The sequence below is a fragment of the Oncorhynchus gorbuscha genome, linkage group LG03 (genome assembly GCF_021184085.1).
Source record: "Oncorhynchus gorbuscha isolate QuinsamMale2020 ecotype Even-year linkage group LG03, OgorEven_v1.0, whole genome shotgun sequence".
Classification (NCBI taxonomy): domain Eukaryota; kingdom Metazoa; phylum Chordata; class Actinopteri; order Salmoniformes; family Salmonidae; genus Oncorhynchus; species Oncorhynchus gorbuscha.
In genome coordinates this window covers 33,147,508-33,166,656 of record NC_060175.1, presented here as the reverse complement: position 1 = coordinate 33,166,656, position 19,149 = coordinate 33,147,508, and the positions used below count along the sequence as shown (strand labels likewise).

Genomic DNA, 19,149 nt, shown 5'->3' with positions numbered 1-19,149 from the left:
GGCTCATAGCAACAGGAGGAGGGGCCAGCTGAGATGGAATTTTCTGAGCTTTGGACAATATTGGTGTCTCTCTCCACCCTTTAAAATATACTGAGAAAAGATGGAGAGAAAGAGAGAGCGAAAGAAGTAGCCAAATTGTTATTTTACCTTCATCATCAGACCTCACAGGGAGTACAGTCGTGGCCAAAAGTTTTGAGAATGACACAAATATGAATTTCCACAAAGTTTGCTGCTTCAGTGTCTTTAGATATTTTGTCAGGTGTTACTACGGAATACTGAAGTATAATTACAAGCATTTCATATGTGTCAAAGGCTTTTATTGACAATTACATGAAGTTGATGCAAAGAGTCAATATTTGCAGTGTTGACCCTTCTTCTGCAATACCTCTGCAATCCGCGCTGGCATGCTGTCAATTAACTTCTGGGCCCCATCCTGACTGATGGCAGCCCATTCTTGCATAATCAATGCTTGGAGTTTGTCAGAATATGTGGGTTTTGTTTGTCCACACGCCTCTTGAGGATTGACCACAAGTTCTCAATGGGATTAAGGTCTGGGTAGTTTCCTGGTCATGGACCCAAAATATCTGTTTTGTTCCCCGAACCACTTAGTTATCACTTTTGCCATATCGTAAGGTGCTCCATCATGCTGGAAAAGGCATTGTTCGTCACCAAACTGTTCCTGGATGGTTGGGTGAAGTTGCTCTCGGAGGATATGTTGGTACCATTCTTTATTCATGGCTGTGTTCTTAGGCAAAATTGTGAGTGAGCCCACTCCCTTGGCTGAGAAGCAACCCCACACATGAATGGTCTCAGGATGCTTTACTGTTGGCATGACACAGGACTGATGGTAGAGCTCACCTTGTCTTCTACAGACAAGCTTTTTCCAGAAGCCCCAAACAATTGGAAAGGGGATTCATCAGGAAAAATGACTTTACCCCAGTCCTCAGCAGTCCAATCCCTGAACCTTTTGCAGAATATCAGTCTGTCCCTGATGTTTTTTCCTGGATAGAAGTGGCTTCTTTGTGGCCCTTCTTGACACCAGGCCATCCTCCAAAAGTCTTCGCCTCACTGTGCGTGCAGATACACTCACACCTGCCTGCTGCCATTCCTGAGCAAGCTCTGTACTGGTGGTGCCCCGATCCCGCAGCTGAATCAACTTTAGGAGACGGTCCTGGCACTTGCTGGACTTTCTTGGGCCGTCTCCTTGAAGTTCTTGATGATCCGATAAATGGTTGATTTAGGTGCAATCTTACTGGCAGCAATATCCTTGCCTGTGAAGCCCTTTTTGTGCAAAGCAATGAAGACGGCACGTGTTTCCTTGCAGGTAACCATGATAGACCTAGGAATAACAATGATTCCAAGCACAACCCTCATTTTGAAGCTACCAGTCTGTTATTCAAACTCAATCAGCATGACAGAGTGATCTCCAGCCTTGTCCTCGTCATCACTCACACCTGTATTAACGAGAGAATCCCTGACATGATGTCAGCTGGTCCTTTTGTGGCAGGGCTGAAATGCAGGGGAAATGTTTTTTGGGGGATTCAGTTCATTTGCATGGGAAAAAGGGACTTTGCAATTAATTGCAATTCATCTGATCACTCTTCATAACATTCTGGAGTATATGCAAATTGCCATCGTACAAACTGAGGCAGCAGACTTTGTGAAAATTAATATTTGTGTCATTCTCAAAACTTTTGGCCACGACTGTATAGGGAACATGCCCTGTTAAATCAGATATGAAAGAGCTTTGGCTTGAACGTGATAAGTGATAAGCTCTTTTAGTGAGAAATATGTGAAAGCCTCCTGGCAGCAGTTGAATGGCATTTGTATGCATGGTGGCTCTGATGTCAGACACTGCAGAGGGAGACAATGTGGAGCAGAGCAGGGAGTGGACAATCCTGATGCAACACACAGTAAGAATATAGATGTGACAAGTCAGATTGTGCTGAACTACAAAGAATACATTCATGAAATACTCTCTTCTCTCTAAAAAAAAGGAGGAAGAACACAGTGCAGCCTGATTCTATTGTTTGTTCCATTTTGTCTTGACCGGATTCTGAACTCTGCAACCCACTGAGACTTTGCAGTTCTCGACTGAGCCATAGCTCGACATGGGTGCTTTAATTAAGCAATAATGCACAAGGGAGTGTCGTATAGCAGCCTATACCGTAGCCTACACCACACCCGGTTAGCCTAGCGGTTAACAATGATGGACCAGTAACCAAAAGGTTGCTGGTTTGTATCCCTGAGCCGACTAGGTGAACATTTGTATTTTTTTGTCATACCGGTGATATACGTAAGGGATAATCAACGAGAGGCTGTGCGTTCTATGGAAAATAATGAATGGCAAAGAAGGTGTGTGCTACGACACGCAAGAGTAATTCAATTGACCTTCCACAGACTCAGAGGCTACTAAACCGCCAACAGAGACCACCTCACTGAGGAAAGATACTACAACAAAGACCTGTGTCTTTTTCCCTGGACAGATCAGGTCTAGAAAAGGACTGGTCAAGACAAAGGTCAGATCGCGTGAAAATGGCACTATCTATGGAGTATTGATTCATGACTGTCTGGATATCAGAAATCTTGGGCATCCCTGGGTCTTTCTATCATGGGCTGCTTGATTCACTTGAAGCCTACTCAGCTCTCTCCTCCATTCATTTGCTTGACAGCTACAAAACTACGCAGCATATTTCTTTAACATGTTATTCATTGTCACCTCTAGGCCTGCCAGCGAGCGCACTTGGCTCCATTCATATTACCTGCCAGAGGAAAAGCTACTTGAGGACACTTCACTAACTGGCAGGAGGCTGTGTTGTTCTGTTTTCAGCCCTGGCAGGTGCTCTCTACAGTGTTGCTTTTCACCCCATTCACATTCCTGCCGACACACACACACACATGCACAGTAATGTGTGAATGGAGGATGGCAGTGCGGGCTGGGTCTCGCCTCCAGGAAGTCCTGCCAGGTGTAAACAGGGGTCTGGTGTGTGGGTTAGACCTCAGTCATCTCTGCTGACACAGGGCAAGACGCTGCTCACAACAGAGGTAGAGGCCCAGGGGGATTAGGGGACCATGGAGGTTAGGGGGTCAGGAGGGTACCCTAGCCTGCTCTACCTCAACCCTGCTACTCTAATACTACTCCACAGGCCACATGGAACCAACGGAGGTATACAATGTGCTGACACACAGGTCACATGGAACCAACGGAGGTATACAATGTGCTGACACACAGGTCACATGGAACCAACGGAGGTATACAATGTGCTGACACACAGGTCACATGGAACTGATGGAGGTATACAATGTGCTGACACACAGGTCACATGGAACTGATGGAGGTATACAATGTGCTGACACACAGGTCACATGGAACTGATGGAGGTATACAATGTGCTGACACACAGGTCACATGGAACTGATGGAGATATACAATGTGCTGACACACAGGTCACATGGAACCAACGGAGGTATACAATGTGCTGACACACAGGTCACATGGAACCAACGGAGGTATACAATGTGCTGACACACAGGTCACATGGAACTGATGGAGGTATACAATGTGCTGACACACAGGTCACATGGAACTGATGGAGGTATACAATGTGCTGACACACAGGTCACATGGAACTGATGGAGGTATACAATGTGCTGACACACAGGTCACATGGAACTGATGGAGGTATACAATGTGCTGACACACAGGTCACATGGAACTGATGGAGGTATACAATGTGCTGACACACAGGTCATATGGAACTGATGGAGGTATACAATGTGCTGACACACAGGTCACATGGAACCAACGGAGGTATACAATGTGCTGACACACAGGTCACATGGAACCAACGGAGGTATACAATGTGCTGACACACAGGTCACATGGAACTGATGGAGGTATACAATGTGCTGACACACAGGTCACATGGAACTGATGGAGGTATACAATGTGCTGACACACAGGTCACATGGAACTGATGGAGGTATACAATGTGCTGACACACAGGTCACATGGAACTGATGGAGGTATACAATGTGCTGACACACAGGTCACATGGAACTGATGGAGGTATACAATGTGCTGACACACAGGTCACGTGGAACCAACGGAGGTATACAATGTGCTGACACACAGGTCACATGGAACCAACGGAGGTATACAATGTGCTGACACACAGGTCACATGGAACTGATGGAGGTATACAATGTGCTGACACACAGGTCACATGGAACTGATGGAGGTATACAATGTGCTGACAGACAGGTCACATGGAACTGATGGAGGTATACAATGTGCTGACACACAGGTCACATGGAACCAACGGAGGTATACAATGTGCTGACACACAGGTCACGTGGAACCAACGGAGGTATACAATGTGCTGACACACAGGTCACATGGAACCAACGGAGGTATACAATGTGCTGACACACAGGTCACATGGAACTGATGGAGGTATACAATGTGCTGACACACAGGTCACATGGAACTGATGGAGGTATACAATGTGCTGACACACAGGTCACATGGAACTGATGGAGGTATACAATGTGCTGACACACAGGTCACGTGGAACCAACGGAGGTATACAATGTGCTGACACACAGGTCACATGGAACCAACGGAGGTATACAATGTGCTGACACACAGGTCACATGGAACTGATGGAGGTATACAATGTGCTGACACACAGGTCACATGGAACTGACGGAGGAATACAATGTGCTGACACACAGGTCACATGGAACTGACGGAGGTATACAATGTGCTGACACACAGGTCACATGGAACTGATGGAGGTATACAATGTGCTGACACACAGGTCACATGGAACCAACGGAGGTATACAATGTGCTGACACACAGGTCACATGGAACTGATGGAGGTATACAATGTGCTGACACACAGGTCACATGGAACTGATGGAGGTATACAATGTGCTGACACACAGGTCACATGGAACTGATGGAGGTATACAATGTGCTGACACACAGGTCACATGGAACTGACGGAGGTATACAATGTGCTGACACACAGGTCACATGGAACTGATGGAGGTATACAATGTGCTGACACACAGGTCACATGGAACTGATGGAGGTATACAATGTGCTGACACACAGGTCACATGGAACTGATGGAGGTATACAATGTGCTGACACACAGGTCACATGGAACTGATGGAGGTATACAATGTGCTGACACACAGGTCACATGGAACTGATGGAGGTATACAATGTGCTGACACACAGGTCACATGGAACTGATGGAGATATACAATGTGCTGACACACAGGTCAGCTGGTAATGTAGCTGCTCACAGTCTCACAGTAACCTACCATCAATCTGTACACCGAAGTTGGAGTACGGAACAGATGAATGCAAATTGCTTTCTTTCAGACTCATTTCAAAAGCCCTGGTTTGAAAGCTGGTTTGAATGCGGTTCTAACCAAAAGAAACCAATGAGGCCTGGTATTAATTGTGTATGATCACGATCTTAGAGAAACATCAATCCACATGCTGCCCAGTACTGCTCAGCAAACTCACACAAAAAGCCAGAGCTCTTTTGTAGTATCTTTGCCTCTGACCACATTGGCACTGGTGATAAGGAAAGGTGTAAACAGAGGGACAGACAGACGCACGGACAGAGGGATGACTGACGTATTAACTGACCTTCTTGAAGAGGCGGATTACGTCCTCGCTGATCTGGGCGAGGCGGACGATAACGTTGTTGGTATAGATGTCATTGAGGGTGGCGTGGTCCCTGCTCTCTCTCCTGGTCTGGTTCAGTACCAGGTACCAGCAGTTCACACTGGACAGCAGGTGCTGGTCCTTCCTGAACACAACACAGAGAGGAGGTGACGTTAGAGGGATTAGTAATGCAAGTGTTACTGTAACATACAGGACATACCTGCCATTTGTCTCTGCTTTTATCATTTCAATATTTATAAGGCCTACTATCTGAATAGGGTGTCTATTCAACAGACAACAGACCAAAAGTGATGGTCAGAGCAAATATCTGAACTGCCGCAGAAGGTTGATGACTTGCCATTAAGTTAAGCATAGCTACTAAATGAGGGCTACTAAATGAGGGCTACTAAGGCTGATTGCTGTTCACACTAAACAATACAGCTGCTGCGTGATCCCATTGTTGGCTGACTGCAGAGACAACCACAGTGACATTAGACATCACAGCCCTCTCTCTCTGCCTGTCTCTCCCGACATTCTCTCCATCTCTCTCTATCTCTCTCCCACCAACCCTATCTCTCTTCCTCTCTCCATCCTTCCCTCCCTCACTCCCCCTCTCTATCTCGACCCCTCTACAGTGATGGCACTAGGCCAGAACAGACGCCATTAGTTTCCCTTGCAGCGCTCCAGTCTGACAAGGCATCGATTGTTTAATTCCTTAACGCTGGTAACCATAATGACCCTGAGAGGCATGGGCTCTGACTGAAGACTAATCCACTTTCACTGCATCCCCTTCCAGTGTAGGTTATCTCTCTCTCTCTCTCTCTCTCTCTCTCTCTCTCTCTCTCTCTCTCTCTCTCTCTCTCTCTCTCTCTCTCTCTCTCTCTCTCTCTCTCTCTCTCTCTCTCTCTCTCTCTCTCTCTCACACACACAAACACACCCCTGTCCCTCCGTCTAAACCCTATCTCAACATGAATCAATCAACAAACTCTGGGGAAAAGGACAAAGAGGAGAGAGGGGTCTGATGCAGAGTGAGAGGGATAGCAGGATAGTGTTTCACTGAGCCGGGGTGAAAACTGCACATGTAATTACTGCAAAGAAAAGGGATGAGCGCTAACATCAAAGTCTCCCTTCTACAGAGAGCTTCCGCAATGTTAATCACTTCTAATGAAGCTGATATCTGTCTGTTCCAGAGTGCTGCTACCATTATTCTCCCACTTACCCCCACAGCAAGACACCGCAATGTACACAGTTGACATGCTATACAGTCATATGGTTCTACCACAGCCATATTGACAGTCTATGACTGGTGAGATGCTAATGCAGGTCAACTCAGCAGAGCCAAGATGAATCTCACCATTTGAGGAAGAGGAACAAGGATGCTTGCTGTGAAGAAGAAGTTGGGCAGAGAATCATATTATACTTTGAAAGCAAGAATTCAGACTTCTGCATTTGAAAAGGTCTGATTGAGCATTGTCCATCAGATCACGGTTTAAAAATGACTTTTACAAGGGGACTTTGTCAGGGAAGCAAAGCCAAACACGTTGATTTGGAATGGAGAGGAATCGGAGAAGTAATAGTCCAATAACCCCAAATGACAATATGGGCCAGTCCAATAATCAAGAGGTCACTAGTAATAATGGGACGATTCAATTGAACTTTGCGTTGCTGTGGCAAAGGGATTAACAGTCTCAGATAGACTAGACAGAGGAAACATTAGGGCTGTAGGTGACTCTCTAACCACAATACAAACTCAATGGGGTGAAACATGTTCTCCTTGTCTTCTGGGATGGCCTATTTTCTGTCTCGGCACCTTATTATGTCGTCACCTTATTTTCAACCAGTTCTGGTTGAGTCACCTATCTGGCTACGAGAGCTGCAGCTCCTCGCTGTATAATTGGTGTTTGTGGATGAGGCCTGAGATGCTTAATCACAACCAGGCTCACAAACACATACTCTCTCTCTCCCCACTCCCAGTCTCTCTCTCTCCCCACTCCCACTCCCACTCCCAGTCTCTCTCTCTCTCCCCACTCCCAGTCTCTTTCTCTCCCCACTCCCAGTCTCTTTCTCTCCCCACTCCCAGTCTCTTTCTCTCCCCACTCCAAGTCTCTTTGTCTCCCCACTCCCAGTCAGTCTCTCTCTCTCCCCACTCCCAGTCTCTCTCTCTCCCCACTCCCAGTCTCTCGCTCTCCCCACTCCCACTCCCAGTCTCTCTCTCTCTCCCCACTCCCAGTCTCTTTCTCTCCCCACTCCCAGTCTCTTTCTCTCCCCACTCCCAGTCTCTTTCTCTCCCCACTCCCAGTCAGTCTCTCTCTCTCCACACTCCCAGTCTCTCTCTCTCCCCACTCCCAGTCTCTCTCTCCCCACTCCAGGTCTCTCTCTCTCCCCACTCCCAGTCTTTTGCTCTCTCTCCCCACTCCCTGTCTCTTTCTCTCCCCACTCCCAGTCTCTCTCTCTCTCCCCACTCCCAGTCTCTCTCTCCCCACTCCAGGTCTCTCTCTCTCCCCACTCCCAGTCTTTCGCTCTCTCTCCCCACTCCCTGTCTCTTTCTCTCCCCACTCCCAGTCTCTCTCTCTCTCCCCACTCCCGGTCTCTCTCTCCCCACTCCCAGTCTCTCTCACTCCCCACTCCCAGTCTCTTTCTCTCCCCAATCCCAGTCTCTCTCTCCCCACTACCAGTCTCTCTCCTCACTCCCAGTCTCTCTCTCTCTCCATTCCCAGTCTCTCTCTCTCTCCCCACTCCCAGTCTCTCTCTCTCCCCACTCCCAGTCTCTCTCTCTCTCTCTCCCCACTCCCAGTCTCTCTCTTTCTCCACTCCCAGTCTCTCTCATTCCCTACTCCCAGTCTCCCTCTCTCCCCACTCCCAGTCTTGCTCTCTCTCCCTACTCCGTCTCTTTCTCTCCCCACTCCCAGTCTCTCTCTCTCCCCACTCCCACTCCCAGTCTCTCTCTCCCCCCACTCCCAGTCTCTCTCTTTCTCCACTCCGTCTCTCTCTATCTCTCCACACTCCCAGTCTCTCTCTCTCCCCACTCCCAGTCTCTCTCTCCCCACTCCAGGTCTCTCTCTCTCCCCACTCCCAGCCTTTCGCTTTCTCTCCCCACTCCCTGTCTCTTTCTCTCCCCACTCCCAGTCTCTCTCTCTCCCCACTCCAGGTCTCTCTCTCCCCACTCCCAGTCTTTCGCTCTCTCTCCCCACTCCCTGTCTCTTTCTCTCCCCACTCCAGGTCTCTCTCTCTCTCCCCACTCCCAGTCTCTCTCTCCCCACTCCAGGTCTCTCTCTCCCCACTCCAGGTCTCTCTCTCTCCCCACTCCCAGTCTTTCGCTCTCTCTCCCCACTCCCTGTCTCTTTCTCTCCCCACTCCCAGTCTCTCTCTCTCTCCCCACTCCCAGTCTCTCTCTCCCCACTCCCAGTCTCTCTCACTCCCCACTCCCAGTCTCTTTCTCTCCCCAATCCCAGTCTCTCTCTCTCTCTCTCTCTCCTCACTCCCAGTCTCTCTCTTTCTCCACTCCCAGTCTCTCTCATTCCCTACTCCCAGTCTCCCTCTCTCCCCACTCCCAGTCTTGCTCTCTCTCCCCACTCCGTCTCTCTCTCTCCCCACTCCCAGTCTCTTTCTCTCCCGACTCCCAGTCTCTCTCTCTCCCCACTCCCACTCCCAGTCTCTCTCTCCCCCCACTCCCAGTCTCTCTCTTTCCCCACTCCAAGTCTCTCTCTCTCTCCCCACTCCCAGTCTCTCTCTCTCCCCACTCCCACTCCCAGTCTCTCTCTCCCCCCACTCCCAGTCTCTCTCTCTCCCCACTCCCAGTCTCTCTCTCTTCCCACTCCCACTCCCAGTCTCTCTCTCCCCACTCCCACTCCAAGTATCTCTCTCTCCCCACTCCCAGTCTCTCTCTCTCCCCACTCCCAGTCTCTCTCTCTCTCTCTCCCCACTCCCAGTCTCTCTCTCTCCCCACTCCCACTCCCAGTCTCTCTCTCTCTCTCCCCACTCCCAGTCTCTCTCACTCTCCCCACTCCCAGTCTCTCTCTATCCCCAATCCCACTCCCAGTCTCTCTCTCACCCCACTCCCACTCCCAGTCTCTCTCTCTCCCCACTCCCAGTCTCTCTCTCTCCCCACTCCCACTCCCAGTCTCTCTCTCTCCCCACTCCCAGTCTCTCTCTCCCCACTCCCAGTCTCTCTCTCTCCCCACTCCCAGTCTCTCTCTCTCCCCACTCCCACTCCCATTCTCTCTCTCTCTCCCCACTCCCAGTCACTTTCTCTCCCCACTCCCAGTCTCTCTCTCCCCACTCCCAGTCTCTCTCTCTCCCCACTCCCAGTCTCTCTCACACCCCACTCCCAGTCTCTCTCACTCCCCACTCCCAGTCTCTCTCACTCACTCCCTCTCAATTCAATTCAATTCAAGGGCTTTATTGGCATGGGAAACACATGTTAACATTGCCAAAGCAAGTCCCTAGCCATCCAAACAACAAGGCTCTATTTACAGGGCTCCCTGTCTGTAGTATTGCACTCCTCCTCCACTCGGCTAGGCAGAAACGCTGAGCAGGCATCTCCAAGCCCCTGTAATCGCTGATAAAATATGAATCTGCCCGTAAAATCTGTGTTTTCCCTGATTATTAAAATAAAGTCAGCTGTTTAGCGTGACAGTAGCTCAGGGCCAGTAGGGTGTTGCCTGGGAGAGAGGGAGAGGGAGTTACAACGCTCTGTGACAAAGCAACTGTGTGTTCAAAGGGCTGTAAGGTATTTGGGCATCTGGGTCCACAGCCTCAGCCTTATTATTATTCACTAGAACAAGTACAGAGGTTTGAGCTACATACATACAATACCTTAGCTGCCTATTCATTGTGACTTGCAATGCACCATTGAAACTGCCAACGCTGCAAAAACCCACCTACACCACTAGACCATAACTATAAGTAGAGCATCCGAAATGAGACATCTGAGAATCCGGCTAGTCCTGTCACTGTTTCTCTGGGCCCTGGGTTAAACCCTTTATATAGACAAAAGCAAGCAGGCTCTCTTCTCCCCATCCTCATTTCACAGGAAGTGGAAGCAGAAGGCAGGTAATTAGACCTGTGTGGCTGTGTGGCTGCAGCAGGGCACATCTCTTCTCCGAGAGGGAGGGAGCTGAATATTTTCAACCAGTGATACTGTAGAAGCAGCCTACAGTGGCACTGGTTTTATAGTACTGAATCACAAGGTGGCAGATCCACAGGTCACAGCCCTAGTATAAGTCATAAAGGGCCTCCTCATCCTCAGACCTCACACCTTACACTATAACTCCTCCCTGTGTCTCCAGGTCGGCAGCAGCCAGCTCTCCTTCCTGTCTCTCTGGATGGTTGAGTGTCAGTCAGCAGCCTTACTGCAGGGTAATACAAGGCTTCAAAAGGTTCAGTTTTCCCAGGGTTCCTTCTGTCTCCCCAGTCATTATGGAGTTCGGTATCATAAACATGGAGAGGGTGGAGGATGAGTTCCCTGAGACTCAATAGGAGTGAGGGGTAAGGAGAGAGGAGAGGAGAGGAGAGGAGAGAGGAGAGGAGAGGAGAGGAGAGGAGAGGAGAGGAGAGGAGAGGAGAGGAGAGGAGAGGAGAGGAGGAGAGGAGAGGAGAGGAGAGGAGAGGAGAGGAGAGCCTCTACAGCATCAGGCTCATCTGTTAGGACAATGGTTCCTACACTTTTTCAAGGCGCCCCTTACCGCTTTGGAGAACGTCCCGCAACCCCCCTGCGTGCACACGCACAACGTCTATTTCTATGGGCAGAAGCACTGTTCATGACACAAACTGTTCACACCCCTCTTAATGGTGGAAAGAATTTAGCAGGTTTAATGCTTATTTTCTGCAATTCTACACATATTGTCATGGGGTGCAAAGAACATTTTGCAGTTTTAAAGCAAATTTTCTTGCAATTCTATACATTCTGCCATGTCTAATGTCTATTAATGTGATATTTATGTGACAAAAAAAATTACAACAATATCTACGGGCTGAAAAACCTAAACAATAAAATGGTAGCTGACATGGGCTAGTTGATCTGGACATTTCTGACAAGTTATAAATAGCTCTCTAAGGAATGCATGACATGACAAGAGGAACTGATGATGCACTACCCAATTTCAAAATTGCACCTTGTGCATTATACTATTACAACTTTCAAGAGTAGGTTTAATGACTGAGTGACTTCAATTTGGGAACCACTGTGTTAGGACACTGCTCTGTCTTTCACCAGCATGCTCACCATGTGTGTGTGTGTGCGTGTGTGTGTGTGCGTGTATGTGCGTCTTTGAATAACTGATAAGCTGTCTCCATAATGTAGTCTATACCCGTAACAAGTTGAAGTGATGTGTAGAAGAAGGCTCACTCTTTAGTCACGGATGTTTAGAACACATAGGACCTTTCAGAGGACTTCCACAAGGAAGTACGCATTATTCATCACACCAGGTTTGCGTCCCAAATGGCACCCTATTCCGTATCTAGTGCGCTACTTTTGACCAGGGCTAAGTCTGGCTAACTCTGGTCAAAAGTAGTGCACTATATAGGGAATAGGGTGCCATTTGGGAAGTAAACCAGAATTTAGAGCACTTTGAAGAGCTTTTAACCCACTCTGCACTGCTTATCTCAGCAGAACCTCTTTTTTGGGGGGAAGGAAGGCAGTGCCAACATTTGATAGCAAGCAGCTGCAGACTAGGTCAGAGCAATGTGGTGGTGATGATGGTGGTGGTGGTTGTGGGGGGTTGGAGTGTTTGGCAGGGCCTGAAACACACACACACAAATACACACACACACCCTACCTGGTGCTGCTGATAGGTTTACAGCTGGATGAGGAAACTAAGGGATATGGGACTACAGGCCTCTCCCACTTTCCCTTGGAGAGGAGTTTGATGTTTGCTCTGAACACACCTAGCCTTTCTCTGACAGGGACATAGTTTAACATTGAACCCCTGTCCTGCTCTGACCCCACTACACCACCGGGGAAAGACTCAGTGATGGGCACTGTACAGATGATGAGGGGCTGTACAGTCAGTGTGCTGGGTAGGACTGGTGGGCACATAGATCAGAGGACATATGGTTTTTACTTATGTCCGGAGGTTAGAAATGCACTGGTTCAATACTATCTGTATAGACAGAATATGATGTACAGAACATACTGGAGTCTATACTAAGGAATATTCATTCTAAGCCATTTGGGGGAATGCAGATTGGCAGCCCTGGGACTGCCTCTGACCCAAAGGCAAGTACGCCAACCTAGCAACCCCATGCATAACACATAGCATTATTCTGGGAGTCACTGGGAATTTGATGCCCTCATAAGCTTGTGAATAATTAGTGAAGGAATCACTGGCACATGATCATGAATACAGCACATGAATTATCAGCCGTTCAGACTAAAGCTTAATCAGGCTGAAATCCTTTTATCAAATAACATCCATAAAGACATAGGATACATTTTACATTTGCTGAAGGGGTCGGTAATTTGGACCAATTAAGAAATGTGATATTAGATTAAATGTCAAAGGCAATCAATAGAACATAGAGTTATGGGCTGTAGCCCATAGTATATTGCCCGTTCCTGTTGGTTCATGCTCTACAACATCCGCAGAGTACGACCCTGCCTCACACAGGAAGCGGCGCAGGTCCTAATCCAGGCACTTGTCATCTCCCGTCTGGATTACTGCAACTCGCTGTTGGCTGGGCTCCCTGCCTGTGCCATTAAACCCCTACAACTCCTACAGCCCGTCTGGTGTTCAACCTTCCCAAGTTCTCTCACGTCACCCCGCTCCTCCGCTCTCTCCACTGGCTTCCAGTTGAAGCTCGCATCCGCTACAAGACCATGGTGCTTGCCTACGGAGCTGTGAGGGGAACGGCACCTCAGTACCTCCAGGCTCTGATCAGGCCCTACACCCAAACAAGGGCACTGCGTTCATCCACCTCTGACCTGCTCGCCTCCCTACCACTGAGGAAGTACAGTTCCCGCTCAGCCCAGTCAAAACTGTTCGCTGCTCTGGCCCCCCCAATGGTGGAACAAAGTCCCTCACGACGCCAGGACAGCGGAGTCAATCACCACCTTCCGGAGACACCTGAAACCCCACCTCTTTAAGGAATACCTAGGATAGGATAAAGTAATCCTTCTCACCCCCCCCCCCTTTAAGATTTAGATGCACTATTGTAAAGTGACTGTTCCACTGGATGTCATAAGGTGAATGCACCAATTTGTAAGTCGCTCTGGATAAGAGCGTCTGCTAAATTACTTAAATGTAATGTAAATGTAATGTAAATGCTACATAATACATTGCAGGATGGTTTGGTTTTTAGTACGAAACAGTACAGTTCTTATTTATAATGAAAAATCATGTCTAGTCAGTCTTTCATGTTTTGCAGTTTTGCAGACAGACAGGCAGCTGGACAGAGATTGCAGGCAGCAACATCAGATGGAACGGGGTTAAGACAAATAAGATGCCACCGAGGTGATTGTATTAAAGCAGAACGAGCATGGAGGAGACAGTCTGGCTCAGCGCGATACCAGGGCAATCATTAATGATGACCTCTTACACCCACACAGACGGCCACACATACACACAACACATGCACTAACACACATACGCAGGCAGGCACACACACGGTCACACACACAGACACACACACACACGGTCACACAATAACACACAGGATTGGATGTTATTGGAAGCTTTATCTTATCTCTCTCAGACAGGTTATGTTTCCTTTCAATATTACATGAGCTGCTTTCTAATGGCTTGCTGTTGATTATTTCGTGAGTGAGGCCACCATTTAATGGAATAGCAAATAGACTTCTGGTGGTTGGTGTTTTGGTGTGGGCTGGGTGGGTTGACTGGGACCAGACTGACAGATCTCAAGCAGAGACCCAGGTAGGCTGGAGCAGTACACTCTTAGACAAAAAGGTTCTATCTAGAACCTAAAAGTGTTCTTCGGCTGTCCCCATAGAAGATCCCTTTGAATAACTTTTTTTTCCCATGTAGAACCCTTTCCACAGATCCAAAAAGGGTTCTATCTGGAACCAAAACGGGTACCCTATGGGGACAGCTTATGAATACTTTTGGAACCCTTTTTCAAAGAGTGTAGGTCTGAGTCCAGCTGAGCTGGAGGGATTTCTTGCATACTTATGCCCTCAGCTTCTCCTTTCATGTGGTCCAATCAGAGGGGGAGTGATGGGATACTTCACCCTCATCTTAATCAGTCTAACGAGAGATACTAGAGCTGCATGATTTGTTAAGGTAGACGAGCCAAGATGAGACCGAGCAGACAGAGGCAGAGCAGCTGTAAACTACAGTGGTGTTGGGCATTGTATCAGTGACTGCTATCATAAAATCATAAAGCCGTGTTTGTACAGTGTGGGTTAAACCAACAGGACAGGGGCAGTGACCCAGCAGCTCAATGTGGACGTCTGCCCTGGCCAGGCCAACCAGAGTCTTTAACTGTGCACTTTTCATTTCCCATAGTGTTGTGCAGTGCAGAGCAGAGGCAGCGGACTGCCATACATGAGTTGCTAGGCAGCGGAGGGGTTATGCTGCTCATGACCTCTCCTTCCACAGAGAGCTGGGCTGCTGGGGTTACCTCACAACTCAGACATATCCACAGAGAGCCAAAAACTGAGAGTTGGAGCTTGTTTGTGTTAAAACTAATGAGACAGTAAGAACAGGGTAAAAGACAAGTATCCATATTACATACGTGGGTGATAAATACTGCAACTGTATATACAGTAGACGTTGGGCCCAGAGTTTACTTACGACGTGAGGGTCTTTAACAAGGCCACTGTCAATGGTAATTGGCCAAACGTTTTTATGGTTGAATTTGGTTGGCTTAATGGAGTCCAAATCAAGCAGTTTTACATTTAGCAGACACTCATATCCAGAGTGAATTACACTTAGTGAATTCATTTTAAGATAACTAGCTGGGACACCCACATATCACAGGCATAGAAAGCAAATGTTTACCTTAATAAAGTAGCTATCCGTAGAGTCAGATGTGGCCCTCATAAAGAAGTGTGTGTAATCAAAGTGTTAACACACAAATATCCTGTGTGATAACTACACACAGCCAAAGACTCTGCGGCTACAGACTTGTAGATGGATGCTTTACACAGCAGCCCTATGAGGGAGTACAGTGGTTGAGGCAGCCTTGGCGAAGGCATTGAGGTGGCAGAGGGAGATGAGATGCAGAGTCTGGTAAGAACTGTGTGGCTGCTGCCTGCTCTTCAACAACTGTTTGGATTGGTCTACTAGAAGATCTACTGTACAGTCAGTGCAAGTGTGTTGGCTGAGCCAAAGTGTCTGCAGCAGTACAGGCCTGTTTACTGTCTGCCTAGCCTTGGGGACCCTGGTGCAGGCTGCCTCCTCTAGAACAGCTGGCCTCAATTACTGAGTCAAATCCCCATCCAATTCCACATGGCCTGAACTCAATGGATGATACAAAGCCCTCTGAAACACACCCTCTACTCTATTGCGTGCACTGACATGCAAAGCTTTATAACTACTGTTATGATCACTGTTATCATATTAACCCAACTAACCTTTAGAATGTGTTCAATTGTAGCTTGCTATTATATTCAAAAGTTGGGAGTACAGTTCATACTGTATAGATAGAGACTGAGGGGTACATTTTGCAGCATACGACTGCACTGTAATCAAATGCTGCAGTGTGAAGGCTGGGGCTGGCTAGCAAGCTGCAAATCTATCACTGGCAGCCCACCATGGCAGAGAATAATCAAGTTATCCATTGATGTAATGGGAAACAAGGCCCATTGTTTTAGCATGCATGGCCGCGGATGTGCCTGGACCCTATAGGATAATACTGGTGAAGGCCTGGCTGGCTGTGACTCCCTCAGCCCGGAACTACAGGAAGAGGAGCATTATATGTGGAGATTCTGGAGTGCCAATTAAAATGGAGGTTTCATCCAGAATGAAATTCCTTTTTTATCTCCTTTGGATGGTTTGAGATTTCTAAGGAATAAAGAGGAAAAATCTTTTTCGCTTGCATATTCTAAGAAGGATGTTTATATCCTAAGGCTATCCAATCAGAGAGTGAACCTAAAACGCAGCAGGAGTCGGTTTTGGAAAGATTACGATGAGAAAGAGACAGGAAGGAGTAGTATAAGATCTGGGGAATAAAAACTTGGCAAGAATGGATGTGTACTGAATAAAAATATAAACACAACATGTGAAGTGTTGGTCCCGTGTTTCATGAGCTGAAATAAAAGATCCCAGAAATGTTCAAAATGCACAAAAAGCTAAGAATGAAAAAGGTATGGTTGGATTATTATTCATCTTAATTTAAGACAAATACTGGAAACAATAGAACACTATGCAAAATCTGGAAAACCAGGCCTGGTATTCATAGCTGACTTTGAAAAGGCTTTTGATAAAGTATGACTGGAATATTTCAATTTTGGAGAATATGTCATACAATGGGGTTAAGGTTATGCAGAGTAACCCTAGGTGTAAAATAGTAAATAATGTCTACTTCTCAGTAGGTATTAAACTGTCAAGAGGAGTAAAACAAGGTTGACCTCTATCGTCATATTGTCACGCCCTGACCTTAGTTATCTTTGTTTTCTTTATTATTTTAGTTAGGTCAGGGTGTGATGAGGGTGGTTTGTTCAGTTTTTGTATTGTCTAGGGTTTTTTGTATGTCTAGGGGATTTTCTAAGTCTAGGTGTTTGTCTATGGTTGCCTAGGTTGGTTCTCAGAGGCAGCTGTTTATCGTTGTCTCTGATTGGGGACCATATTTAGGTAGCCATATTCCTTGGGTAGTTTGTGCGTTCTTATTCTATGTTTAGTTGCCTGTCTGCACTAGCCATATTAGCTTCACGGTTCGTTTTGTTGTTTTGATTAGTTTGTTCAGTGTTCTTTCTTTAATTAAAGAAGTACAGTATATCACAAAAGTGAGTACACCCCTCACATTTTTGGAAATATTTGAGTATATCTTTTCATTTGACAACACTGTGACTGTACAGCTTGTATAACAGTGTAAATTTGCTGTCCCTTCAAAATAACTCAACACACAGCCATTAATGTCTAAACAGCTGGCAACAAAAGTGAGTACACCCCTATGTGAAAATGTCCAAATTGGGCCCAATTAGCCATTTCCCCTCCCCGGTGTCATGTGACTCGTTAGTGTTACAAGGACTCAGGTGTGAATGGGGAGCAGGTGTGTTAAATTTGGTGTCATCGCTCCCTCACACTGACTGGTCACTGGAAGTTCAACATGGCACCTCATGGCAAAGAACTCTCTGAGGATCTGAAAAAATAATTGTTGCTCTACATAAAGATGGTCTGGGCTATAAGAAGATTGCCAAGACCCTGAAACTGAGCTGCAGCACGGTGGCCAAGACCATACAGCGGTTTAACTGGACAGGTTCCACTAAGAACAGGCCTCGCCATGGTCGACCAAAGAAGTTGAGTGCACGTGCTCAGCGTCATATCCAGTGGTTGTCTTTGGGAAATAGACATATGAGTGCTGCCAGCATTGCTGCAGAGGTTGAAGGGGTGGGGGATCAGCCTGTCAGTGCTCAGACCATACGCTGTACACTGCATCAAATTCTTCTGCATGGCTGTCGTCCCAGAAGGAAGCTTCTTCTAAAGATGATGCACAAGAAAGCCCGCAAACAGTTTGCTGAAGACAAGCAGACTAAGGACATGGATTACTGGAACCATGTCCTGTGGTCTGATGAGACCAAGATAAACTTATTTGGTTCAGATGGTGTCAAGCGTGTGTGGTGGCAACCAGGTGAAGAGTACAAAGACAAGTGTGTCTTGCCTACTGTCAAGCATGGTGGTGGGAGTGTCATGGTCTAGGGCTGCATGATTGCTGACGGCACTGGGGAGCTACAGTTCATTGAGTGAATCATGAATGCCAGCATGTACTATGACTTACTGAAGCAGAGCATGATCCCCTCCCTTCGGAGACTGGGCCGCAGGGCAGTATTCCAACATGATAACAACCCCAAACACACCTCCAAGACGACCACTGCCTTGCTAAAGAAGCTGAGGGTAAAGGTGATGGACTGGCCAAGCATATCTCCAGACCTAAACCCTATTGAGCATCTGTGGGGCATCCTCAAACGGATGGTGGAGGAGTGCAAGGTCTCTAACATCCACCAGCTCCGTGATGTCGTCATGGAGGACTCCAGTGGCAACCTGTGAAGCTCTGGTGAACTCCATGCCCAAGAGGGTTAAGGCAGTGCTGGGAAATGATGGTGGCCACACAAAATATTGACACTTTGGACCCAATTTGGACATTTTCACTTAGGGGTGTACTCACTTTTGTTGCCAGCGGTTTAGACATTAATGGCTGTGTGTTGAGTTATTTTGAGGGGACAGCAAATGTACACTGTTATACAAGCTGTACACTCACTACTTTACATTGTAGCAAAGTGTCATTTCTTTAGTGTTGTCACATGAAAAGATATACTCAAATATTTCCAAAAATGTGAGGGGT

The 19,149-nt window shown here is 47.3% G+C and overlaps 1 protein-coding gene across 3 annotated transcripts in view; it reads right to left on the bottom strand.

The window, feature by feature from the left end:
* LOC124031244 (SLIT-ROBO Rho GTPase-activating protein 3) overlaps positions 1–19,149 on the bottom strand; it is a 134,039-nt gene that overhangs the window by 58,316 nt on the left and 56,574 nt on the right. For all 3 annotated transcript variants that reach the window (XR_006838097.1, XM_046342295.1, XM_046342296.1), the window contains exon 3: positions 5,674–5,836. Coding sequence is in view for 2 of the 3 variants with exons in the window: in XM_046342295.1 (XP_046198251.1) it covers positions 5,674–5,836 (163 nt within the window). In the remaining variant the exon portion in view is untranslated. The remainder of the gene's footprint in view (positions 1–5,673; positions 5,837–19,149) is intronic.